Here is a 12,611-nt window from a genome sequence, read left to right as displayed (position 1 = left end):
AAGGGTAAAAGAGGGCTTGAAATGCATTCGGAATGCCGCTGCGACGCCGGATGATGCACACTGCATGGATGGTGCTTGAGCGTGGTCCACCGTCCCTAGATTGCGTTTGCCGTTAAAAGGCACCGAGAAGGAAAGGGAAATCTTCATTTTAATTGCACCTGCACACCGTTTTGAAGTGCAGCAGCAGGCGACGTCATCACGAGGCCGTCTTCCCACCACCGGGAACACCGGAACACGCTCTCTCACCCATTCCCATTGGTGTGGTGTGCTGCTACCTTCTAACGCTAGAAAGTGGCGCTTCAGCTCCCAGCGTATGGTGTGGTGGTGTTGATGGTGGCGCAAAGAGTGTGTCGTAAAGCACCACTTTCCCTCTCCATTTGTTTTTCCCCTCCGACGGTGCAACGTTTTGTCAGGGATTGCAAAAGCTGCGAAAACACTAAGGAAGAGGTACGCTAAAAGGGTGCTGCAGTCAAAGTGCACTTGATGGGAAAGGCACATTGTTTAGACGCACACATACACACATGCGTGAGTGCGTATGACGGGGTCGTGTTCACCAACGGCCTTGAATGCACATCTCCTGCTGACGAATGCGGGCGGCGCGATGGGAAGATTGGTGATCTGTGTTCCAGCTTCCAGCGAGAAAGTGGGCCAACAACAGCTCACAATGTCCAACGAAATGGTGTTCCCAAGGCAGCAGACCCTGCAGCAGTCCCATCACCTCGGGGCGAATCACACCGATGCTGTCAATAATGCAGGCTACTGCGACGAAGATGCACAGTAGGCTCTGTCTCGAAGCGCGCAGATGACAATGGCGGAAACACACAATTCGTCACAATCTTCTCAAACGATCACCAACAGCCCTTGTGAAGCAATTGGCCCCGAGCGGCGGCGAATCTGTGTTTTTTTTCTTCTTCTATTAAATCAACCTCCTGCTAACCCATTCTCCCCGTTCTGGGATTCCTTGTGTGCTCGCTTTTTCAACAAAAAGAAGGTGCTATAAATTAATTAATTCTGCTCCGCTTTTTCTTGCGCGGGAGAAGATTATGATGAGCATCATCATCGTAGCTGCCGTCACCACTATTACCACCCCGTGTCTTGCTGGAAGGTTAGTGTGAAAGTGGTGTCCATGGGGCTGCACCGAACATAGCGCAAGCTGCAAGGCCGCCGCCCTCTCACAGAACCATAAAGGCTGGTGGTGCTGGTGTTGGACGGTGAACGATGTGCAATCATATCTCAGTAAACGGGCAGCATCTAGCCGCTGGGATTACCGCTTCTCGAAAAAAGAACCAGCAGAGAAAATGTCGAGAAGCATGGAAAGAGCTTAATTTGGGGAGAAAAAAGTAGTTTCATTCTATTTAAAATTGCATAAAGCTCTTCCCTACACCTTGCTCTGGTGAGGTTTTCTTCCCCGACGATGGCGCCTGAAGCAATCTCGTTTCGAGCTGTTTGCACAGTCACAAACATCGGGGAGTTTGGAGTCAGCCTCGCACAATACCGTATTTACTACTCATTAGCGACGGCGACAACCAGCCCCCGGTGCTTGGCTTTCCCTAATTGGACACTCGTTGACGGAAGAAGGAGGAAGATGTTTTTGTGGGAGAATTTTTGAGTTGGTCTACAGTTTTTTTTAACTTCTTAGCGTGAATAGACACTGCCATTTGCACCAACCAGGTCCCTAATTACTTCTTTTTTTGTTCTCTTTTTAGATCAACGGCTCGATCTGGTGAAACGGTCGCAGGATGATCCGGATCCGGTCAAGGGACAGATCATTGTGTCGCTACTGTCGCGGGACAGTGCGACCGGCGGTACGCCGCTGGCAATCGTCAGCCCGGCTGGGGACGTGCGCGTCCCCGAGGATGACGATGCCGCGGACGAGTCAATGATTGTCGAGCAGCCGCAGCAGCAACAGCAGCAGCAGCAGCCACCGCCGCCACAGCAGCACCAACTGCCCCGGGGCTGGGAGGAACGGTCGGCACAGAATGGGCGTACGTACTACGTGAACCACTACACCAAGACGACCCAGTGGTCGCGGCCAACGGAACCGGCTGGTCCGCCCGTTCGCCAGTCGGGTAACAGCAATGCGGCGAACAGCAGCACACCCCTCACCGCCAACGGGAACGTTAATGGTGGAGGCGTTCCACACCAGCAGCAGCAGCACATTCTCGGCAGTCCAACCAGCGCCGCGAACGGTGTCGGCGAAGAGTCCGGCTGCCCCACGATACCGGCCGGTCCGTCCAAGTCCGCCACCAACCACAGCATCAATAGTATTCAGTCGAACGATTCGGGCAGCCGGCGGCACTCCGCCGAGATACTGGTCAGCTCGAACAATAAGGAAAACTGCATCCAGCAGCACCCGTCGTCGCAGCAGCAGCATCATAATGGGAAGGAGCAGCATTCGCAGCGAACGGGAAAGGATGTGGAAAACGGTGGCAGGGGTGATGCGTTGGTGAATGGCAATGCGGGTGGTGGTGGTGGTGGTGGTACACCCGCTCACAATCGGCACCGGAATGAGGCGAAAAGCCCCGTCCGCATACAGGACGAATCGCTGCTGATCACACCGAGCTCGTCGAATACGAGTCCGCTGAGCGAAATCAATAGCCCGATAACGTCGCCCAAGCAGCAGCAGCAGCAGCAGGATGTGTCACCGCGCTCTGGAAATGGTGGACGGTAAGGATAAATGATGGGAAAAATGGATTTTTGTCGGAATCGATTCCGACCAGTTTTAAAGTTTTCGGAATCAGTTTCCGGAATCGATTCCGGAATTGGCCCCGAAATCAGAATCAACTCCGGATTCGGAATCGGTTGTGACGGTTGTGAAACATGTACAGGCTTTCGGGACTTTATACAGTCCCGCTCAGCCGGATAGTCAGTCCTTGCTACTGGGGGTCGGTTCATATGAGGGTTGAACCCATGACGGGCATTTTGTTAATTCGTACGAGTTGACGACTGTACAAACGGGACTGCCCCTGTACAATGGGTCCAATGATATTACGTATTGATAACCGCCAAGAATTCGAATGTACTTGTAAACGATCCATTATCATGGAGATTCCCAGACTGAATTCGCTTCTGAAACTTCTTATTTCAATTTTGATTCTTATTCCGGAGCTAATTCCAATTTCTGGAGTCAATTCTGATTCTGTTTCCGGAGCAAATAGTGATTCCCAGGTCGAATTCGATTCCGGAGTAGATTCTGATTCCGGAGCCGACTCCGATTTCGGATTCAATTCCGATTCCGGATTGAATTCTGGAATCTGGATTCATTTCTGGATTCGGATTCAATTCCGGATTCGGATTCAGTTCCGGATTCGGAGTCAACTCTGGAATTGGTTCTGGAGACAACTCCGAAATCGGCTCGGGGGCCAATTTCGGATTCGGCTCCGAAGTAGACTCTGGAATCGGCTCCGGAATCGGCTCGGGGGCCAATTTCGGATTTGGCTCCAAAGTAGACTCTGGAATCGGCTCCGGAATCGGCTCCGGAATCGGCTCCGGAATTGGCTCCGGAATCGATTGCAGCATCGGAATCGGTTCCGAAATTTATTCCGAACATGGAATAGGAATCGAATAGGTCTGATTCCGAGTTCCTACCACTAGTAAGGCATCCTTACTATCCTTAGCATTCTTAGTATTGACTCCACTTTTCTCTTCTCTCCAGGGAACCGCAACAAGTGTCCGGTATGACGAATGCCATCGGGACGCTCTCGATCGATGCACCGCCCGCCCGGTCCGGCACGAACGCAACGAGTGGCGGCGGTGGTGGCGGACAGCAGTGTGTGGTGATGGTGAACGGTTCCGGTGCGGGTGTGACGAACTACAGCAGCCCGAACCATCAGCATCAGCGCAGCACGGGTGATGCAGGACAGCCTGCTGGTCATCCGGCAGCGGCGAAACCGACGGTGCCTTCCTACTTGCCGCTGAGTACGAGCAATGGCACTACGAATGGGAATGCTGGCACCACGGGCAGCGCGAACTCGTCGCCCCACAATGGCGTCAGCAATCACAGCAGCAGCGCTTCCGCTCCCGACACTGTCGGTGGTGGTGGGGTAGGCGGTGGTAGTGGAGGAGGACGGTCACAGCACCATCATGGGACACCGACCACCGGTGGAGAAAGTGGCGGCCATCGGGAAGGGTCGGCGTCGCGGTACCATCGCACCCGATCGGGAAGGCACGCGGAAGAGCCGGGCCGGCGGCGCACTTCCCGCGACAGGCCACCGCGACCACTAATGGGTGGCGGCGGTAGTATGGCTCCACCTCCAAATGCCCGGGCCGCTTTAGTGCCCTTCATCCGACCGGCGGTCGATCTTCCCCATGGTTATGGTAAGCTAAGCGAATGCGCTCTCTCTCCAGCAAATCGATCCGATTTAACCCTTTTTTTGTTTCCCCCTTTGGCAGAAATTCGCACCACGCAACAGGGCCAGGTGTACTTCTACCACATACCGACGAAGCAGTCCACCTGGCACGATCCGCGGATACCGCGCGATTTCGACACGCAAAACCTAACGACGGAAACGCTCGGCCCGCTGCCGCACGGCTGGGAGCAGCGCAAAACGGCATCCGGGCGGGTGTACTTCGTCGACCACAACAACCGTACGACCCAGTTCACCGACCCGCGGATAAACATGCACATCCTGCAGATGATCCGGCGGCAGAACAGTGTGGCCGCTGCGGCGGCGGCGGCTGCTGCTGCCACCGGTGGTGGCGGCGTCGCAACGAACGGCTGCTCGTCCTCTCCACTGTCCGGTGCGGGACCGCAGGTGCCGAACGGTACCGGGCCGGCCGGCAGTGGTTCGAGCCGGTATGCCGCTGCTGCCCTGGCCGAAGCGGTCAACCCAATCGCCAATGGTGTAAGTAGCCCGTGGCGGGCGTGTCGTTGTGTGGTGTGCATAGTAAGTCAGAAGGAAGTGAGTGAGTTAAATCTTGTGAGAATCGTCGTGCCCGCTCCCCCGTCCCTGCAAAATTTTGCCCCCCATTTTTTAGGTTGTTTTGTTATTACATTTTTACCGAACTTGATGCAGGAAATTTGATCCGTTTGCATCACAATTGTAGTGTACGTAAAGCAGTGTGTACATAATGAGTATACGATACAGTATCTAGCACACTTTTTCGATTTACGGTTACATTTTGGTCTGAAATATCGAATAGCTAATAGCTAATGTAAGGTTTTCCAAGGTTTTTTGGTTACTTCCCGAAAATTGTTGGGTGCTTGGGTGCAAAAAGACGACTGAATTGAATAAGTGGAACTCTTTTGTCAATGTCTTCAAAATCTAGAGATCATGACTAGTGATGTGGTATCTAGAGCGGATCCACGACTCCGATCCGACTCCGACTATTGTTAGTCCGATTCCGACTCTGGCAAAATGGAAAACGCTAGTTCCGCCCGGAGTCGAAGTCATCCGGAGTCGTAGTCGTCTGGGTAGGAGACGTCCGGTGACGTCTAGAGTAGGCTGGAGTCGTCTGGAGCCGTTTGGAGTCGTCCGGAGTCGTCCGGAGTCGTCCAGAGTCGTCCAGAGTCGCCCGCAGTTGTCCAGAGTCGTCCGGAGTTGTCCGGAGTCGTCTGGAGTCGTCGGAACTAGCCCAGAGTCGTTCGGAGTTGGACTTGATTGGAGTCGTCCGGAGGCGACCAGAGTCGTCCGGAGTCGTCCGGAGTCGTCCGGAGTCGTTTGGAGTCATCCAAAGTTGATCAGAATCGAAGTCGGTCGGAGTCAACTGCAGTTCTTCATGGATCATAATTATCAACAACATCACAATCATCACAACTCCGGACGACTCCGACTCCGCATGACTCCGGATGACTTCGGGCGACTGCGGACGACTCGTGGCGACTGCGGATGACTCGTGGCGACTCCGGAGGATTCTAAATTCGGGCGACTCCGTGTGATTCCAGAGGTCTCCGGGCGACTGCGGAGGACTCCAACTCTGGTCTCCAAAATTATCAGAGTTGGTTCGGTTTTTCGCCGGTTTTCTGCCAACATTACCCATCGCTATTCATTACGGCTGCGCAATGCTCCTTGAATCCCATGAAAACGATTCGAAAAGAGAAGGTAAACTGTCAGCAACTAATCACATACATTAAATCTGTCTTAGTGGCTCTTCCTAAAGTGCTGGTAGTTCCTGTTCCGGTTCCTAGTTCTGAAACCGGATACAGATCATAATCGATGTTAATTATGGCAATTTTGAATTTTATTTTCGGAAAATACGGAATTGTTAAACTTTAGCTTGAACATCCGGTATATGAAAACCAACACTAACATCCTTAAAACCTTAAACATGGCACGTTATTTTGCAAATACGAGGATAAGATAATGGCAATTTGGCAATACAAATACACACACATACACAACAACTCTAAAACAGAGCAACGACTGTATTATATGGTTTTTCATTCTAAGATTTAACTCACTGACTAACTCATTAACAACGAGCTAACTCACCGTATTCACCCGTGGTGTACTGGGCACTGAACATTTCTTGTGTTAATCGCGAACCCCGTTTCTTCCCGCAGGACATGCTGCACGGACCGAGAGGGGGCAGTGCAATAGCGGCAACCGGCAGCAGCAACAGCACCACCACCACCAACCATGTGACCAACAACATTCCCGATCTGCCGCAGGGCCTGATGGACAGTGCCGATCTGCTGCCCAAGTACCGGAGCGATCTGGTCGGCAAGATACGGGCGCTCCGGCAGGAGCTGCAGCTGCTGCAGCCCCAGTCCGGCCACTGCCGGTTGGAGGTGTCTCGAAATGAAATTTTTGAGGAGAGCTATAGGTAAGGTTTGATTTGGACAGGTACAAGGACGCCGCTGATACATATTTGATTGTACGTTTTTTACCTTCCCAACCGCTAGACTGATCATGAAGATGCGTCCCAAAGATATGCGCAAACGGTTGATGGTAAAGTTCAAGGGCGAGGAGGGCCTGGACTATGGTGGTGTCGCCCGCGAATGGTTGTATCTGCTGTCGCACGAAATGCTCAACCCACAGTACGGGCTGTTCCAGTACAGCCGGGACGATCACTACTCGCTGCAGATTAATCCCGATTCGTGTAAGTTGGTGATGGTGGTGGTGTTGTGAGCTCTGAAACAACGTAAAACTATCCAATTCTTCCCCGTGCTCTTCCTTGCAGCCATTAATCCGGAACATTTGTCGTACTTTCACTTTGTCGGGCGCATACTCGGCATTGCGGTGTTTCACAATCACGTGCTGGATGGGGGTTTCACGCTGCCGTTCTACAAGCAGCTGCTCAACAAACCGATCACGCTGTCCGACATCGAGGACGTCGATCCGGATCTGCATCGTAGTTTAACATGGATACTGTAAGTGGAGTGCAACAGACAGGAAAAGGCGTGTTGGCAGCAAGAGTTTGTCTTCATTTTCCACCTCTTTCGCCGGCAAAACAGGGAAAACAACATAACGGGCATTATCGATTCAACGTTCAGCGTGGAAAACAACAGCTTCGGCGTGCTGAAGGTGCACGAGCTGAAACCGAACGGGGCCTCCATCGCGGTGACCGAGGACAACAAGCGCGAGTACGTGAAGCTGTACGTCAACTATCGGTTTATGCGCGGTATCGAACAGCAGTTTTTAGCTCTCTCGAAAGGTAAAAGTCGTGTGCTTTACTGTTGTAAATCCGGGACAAGACGTTTAAACGTTTCTTCTTTTAAACCCCCCTTTTTTGCAGGATTCGGCGAACTAATCCTTAGCCATCTGTTGCGACCGTTTGACGAGCGCGAGCTGGAGCTGCTGATCAGCGGCATTAGCAAGATCGACGTGAACGACTGGAAGGCGAACACGCGGCTCAAGCAGTGTACGGCCGACACACCCCAGATCGTGTGGTTCTGGCAGGTTAGTAGTACTGGTTTGCAGCTCTCGATGAGTGAAGATCGCTTGCATGTATTTAACTGGCTTCCCTTTGCTTCCTGTTTTTTTTTTCCCCGCAGATCGTGGAATCGTACTCGCCGGAAATGCGCGCCCAGCTGCTACAGTTCGTGACCGGCTCGTGCCGCGTACCGCTCCAGGGCTTCCGGGCCCTCCAGGGCTCGACCGGTGCGGTCGGTCCGCGGCTCTTCACCATCCACCTGACCGCGGACGTACCGCTGCAGAATCTGCCGAAAGCGCACACCTGCTTTAACCGGCTCGACCTACCAATGTACGACTCGTACCAGCTGATGTACGACAAATTGACGCAGGCCGTCGAAGAGACGTGCGGGTTCGCTGTCGAGTAGTGTGGGTGAAAGGGGGGGAAGAAATTTTTTTTGTTCGAAAAAAAAGTGTATCATGCTACGGGTGTTTTTTTTTTTATTTAAATGCTGCTGTTTGTAAGGGGAAAGATTTTTTGTTTTTAGAACTTTCTTGTTCTTGTCCACCACCCCCCTCCCCCGGGTTGGTGGGAAGTGGAAAGTGCAAACACACGCTCGAATGTGTTTGCTTTGAAGTTTGAGTTGGAATTATGCCCGTTGCCGATCCACGTGGTTCGCTCAACGTAGTAAAAACGAAACGAAACGGACTGAATTGTTTTCCTTTCGGGGGTGCTTCGAGCGGATTCGAACCCAGTGGTGGCAGTGGTATGAAAGGAAAATTAATTTACCGTCTATGAATTGTGCATAAGGTCCCTGCGAGCCTATTACTTTTTCTTTGTGTTCAGTCAGTCAAGGCAAACAGTTACAGTCAGTGGGAATTACAATTGATTCGGTTTTGGAGAGGGGAGGGAAAAAGAAATGAATTGCCGCTAAAGTTATTACAAGTAAACACAGAAGAGGAAGTAGAAGAAGAGCTAGTAAAAAAAGCAATTATACAAAGTGGATAAATTTTTGTATTTGAAAAAAAAAACAGACAAAACAAAGAAAAGCGTTCAATTATGTAGAATTGCACGTGAACGACGGAAAACGAGAAATTGAAACGAAATGGAAAAAAGATGTTACAATGTCGAAAGAGAGAGAGAGAGAGAGAGAGAGAGAGAGAGCAGGAGAAAGCAGTAGTGCAGCAGGGGAGGATGCAAAAATAACGAGTGATATAATTATACACGTATAAATATATATATAAATATAAATATGTAACTGTAAATGTTATAAATGTATAAAAAAAGTATAACAAAACAAACACAACAAGAGCAACAGAAAGAGAGAGTGCAACAAGAGCAATTAGCAAAGAACAGAGGGTATGTGAACATGTTTGTATGTATGTATGTATGTATTTGTATTGTATGTAATGATAAAGAATCCACAGAACAGGAAAAAACGAATGGAAAAAGGAGAAAAAGAAGAAAGGAGAGAGAGAGAGAGAGAGCTTTGGCGAGATATGTTAGAGTAGTTAAGAAAATCAACCGAAACACTACTCTCACCCTTTCCAATCCGATCGTAGGTCGGGCGGGATTTTAAAATGTGTCGAGAGGGAGGTCGGCTTGTTTTTATCGCAGACGTTGTGCTTCAAGCTTTAATGTTAGAAATTTTGGTGAGATTAGACAAAGAAAAAGGTAACAAAACAAACAACACCTTGTGGAATGCCACCAACCTCCCCTCCCCCCGGGGTAGATGTAGGAACGAGAACGGTGGTGTTTGGAAAAGGGAAAAAAAGAAGCATGATAATGATTGTATTGCCATGAAAGATTTGAATACACATATCGTACCCACTCGGGGGGCACTGGGTGAAAAGAGACACCCCGCTGGCGGCTGCTGCCTGGGTTGCATGAAGTTGTTTATTTATTTGTTTGTTTCAATTTATTATTTTTGTTCGCCCTATCTATATTCCAACAAATTAGTTGTGTAGCAGGGCACAACACACAAGTACCCCAACTATTCAACTGCGATAGTAAATTAAAGGGGTTCAAACCTCGAAAAAGCAATGCGCGACGCGCTTCCCAACCCTTAACTCCGCCTGGAGCTCTGTGAGGAGGGAGTACGCAAACATCTCCCTGTCCTCCCGAAAAGATATGCCATTAATTGTTGTTACAGTGTAAATATATTGGTACAGAGCGAGAGAGAGAGACGTTAGTTAGGAGTGTATCAGAACATCGAATCACCGTTATCAAACGTATAGCATTACACAACACATGCAGCCCGAACTCATTTATAAGAGCACATTCTAGCATTTAGCAGTAGCGAAAACTCCTGTTTTGCCTTTTACCCGGGTTTTTTCGAGGCAATCGATCGCGCCTCTGACATCATGGAGTAGTTGTTACACTTTTCGAATCGTTCAATTTTCACCACACGTCTTTGCTGTTCGTAAAAGTGCTCAAACAACCTACCTAAAACGGTGTGTGTGTGTGTGTGTGTTCATGGGGTAGAAGTACCGAACTCGGAGAAACACTAAATCAATAATAGCAATTGCAAATCAAACTATGAAACAGTCTTTATAGGGTGAAGGAAATCAGCAATCAAATTTTAAAACCTTACTAGCGAAACAAACGATTCATAAACAGTTCAAAAACAACTATAGTATATACAGCAAACCATTTTGAAACGAAAGCGAATAGCATAGGTAACAACAGGTATTTAACGCGGAAGCATAATAACATGATAGCGCAAGCAATAGTGAACAAAACCAACAAGAAGAATTAGAAAAAAATTTAAACAAAATAACATAAAAAACACCACAACTAGTAGAGAGCAGTTCGATATGGTCAGGTAGTTAGTGAGGGGAAAAAATAAACGAATTACACACACACAAAAAAAAACAAATAAGTTTCCACAAACATAGTAATCAAACTCCAAATCGGAAAACATTAGCTAATCAAATGTGTAAAAAAAAGGTGAAGTAAAACGAAACGAATTAATCCATTTTTATAGACGAAACGAGGAGCTGCGATGGTGGAGAGTGCGCGTTATAGCTAGCTAAAGAATAATAAGGTTTACACACGGGGAGGGGTTTTGTTTTGTGTTCATCGAACCGTTTTTCGTTCCCATGTCCCCTTCCCAAACGCTGTTTCGGTTGCGAGTTCCGGTTGTCATTCGGAATTTAAAAAAAAAATGGAAATAATTATCGAAAGGAAAAGGATGGGAAAAACAGCTCTAAGCGCTGCACTGAACCGTTCAACAATTGGCATTTGGGGCTTCACACGATCGGAAACCGATCAATGATCATATCATTCGATGTAATGTATGGCCGTGAGGAAAAAACAAAAAACAAAAGAAAAACAATCGTCCCACTCCCTTTTCGTTTGCGAACAACGGTAGGATTAGGACGGAGAATTGAGGCGCAAAAAAAAACTTCACAACAACATGACAATAGCATGCAAAAAAGGGTGCGGTAAGATTGGGGGAGAATGGTAGGAAAGTGATGAGATGGAGGAAGCAGTGGGGAAGGAGGGAGTGTATATTATTTGTATAATAAAAAACAAACAAACCGTGGTTATTCAGTTCAAAGTAAATGGTTGTTGTTTGTGGTGTCGTTATGCCTGTCTTAAAATGAAAGAAAGAATCAAAATAATTGTCGTTAAAATCGAAACAGAAAAGTAGAAAGTAAGTATACAATTTGAATTTGAAAAAAAAACGCCTTAAGGTAGGCAATGTGCACAACAAAATATCCCGTCAGTTTAAAACGCCTAAAGGTAGGTAATATGTGCAACAAAAGAGGTCGAAATTAGAGTTGGGCCAAATGTACAAAAAAAACGGAACTGGGTCCGAATGGTTCCATCAAATTTCAAAACCAGCTCCAAAGGGGAAGGTTCATTCACTCCCGCCGGAACCGCCCCAAATCGTCCGGAATCGTCCGGAAAAGTGCGGAATCGTCCGGAATCGTTCAGAATTGTCGGAATCGTCCCTTAAACTTTTGGAGCGTTGATGGATCCTCTTAGTATACTGGCAATAAAAGGCTTTTTTCGATCACTCCATAGTAGTTGCTGAAATGAAATCGGTTCATTTTTCGCCGTATTGTTCCGTTGTTTTGTTGTTCTAAATATGAACAAGAAAAAAAAAACTAACCCATAACTGTGACTTATTGTTGTATCCACAGTAGGTATATGGGCTAGGTACATTCAAAAATCGACTTTGTAACTGTCATGCTATTAAAGTCATAGGCACATTCACTAATATCGATCCACTACCATTCCGGACGATTCCGATGACTCCAGAGGATTCCGACGATTAAGAACGATTCCGGACGATTACGATGGCTCCAGAGGATTCCGACGACTCCGACGATTCTGAACGATTCTGGACGACTCCGACGAATCCGAACGATTCTGGACGATTCCGAACGATTCCAGACGATTCCGCACGATTCTAGCTCTGCCGGATTCCATTTCACTGGAGTTGGAATCAGAATTAATCTTTCCAAAACCTGAGCGAAACTGTGGGCGCGATCCGGAGAGCCTATCTCTAGTCGTAACGTAAGAGTCAAAGAGAGAAAAAACAGAGTCTGGAATTTCCATGAAAACCGCCTTAAGGTAGGCAATACGAACAACACAAGATGTCATAACAAAAAGAAAAAATCAAACAGAAAAATAAACAACTTATGAGATGTAGTGATAAAAACGCCTAAAGGTATGCAATATATACAACAAAAGAAGTTAAAATATGGCTGCAATATGACTAAAGAGCAAATTTTAGGAATGAAATAGTTAAAAGCTTCACTTACCTGCTCGGAGTGCATCATTTCTTTCACCTTCGAAGTACAATT

The 12,611-nt window shown here is 48.2% G+C and overlaps 1 protein-coding gene across 1 annotated transcript in view; it reads left to right on the top strand.

The window, feature by feature from the left end:
- LOC121598377 (E3 ubiquitin-protein ligase Smurf1) overlaps positions 1-10,521 on the top strand; it is a 42,119-nt gene extending 31,598 nt beyond the window's left edge. The window contains exons 6-14 of the mRNA XM_041925105.1: positions 1,707-2,667; positions 3,656-4,317; positions 4,393-4,886; positions 6,503-6,765; positions 6,845-7,041; positions 7,123-7,312; positions 7,397-7,596; positions 7,678-7,841; positions 7,937-10,521. Of these exons, the coding sequence (XP_041781039.1) occupies positions 1,707-2,667; positions 3,656-4,317; positions 4,393-4,886; positions 6,503-6,765; positions 6,845-7,041; positions 7,123-7,312; positions 7,397-7,596; positions 7,678-7,841; positions 7,937-8,221 (3,416 nt within the window). The 3' untranslated portion in view covers positions 8,222-10,521. The remainder of the gene's footprint in view (positions 1-1,706; positions 2,668-3,655; positions 4,318-4,392; positions 4,887-6,502; positions 6,766-6,844; positions 7,042-7,122; positions 7,313-7,396; positions 7,597-7,677; positions 7,842-7,936) is intronic.
- Positions 10,522-12,611: the final 2,090 nt, after the last annotated feature.

Source organism: Anopheles merus, chromosome 3L (assembly GCF_017562075.2).
Source record: "Anopheles merus strain MAF chromosome 3L, AmerM5.1, whole genome shotgun sequence".
NCBI lineage: Eukaryota > Metazoa > Arthropoda > Insecta > Diptera > Culicidae > Anopheles > Anopheles merus.
Note: the sequence above shows the minus strand (reverse complement) of the source record. Positions and strands in the feature narration are given on the sequence as shown.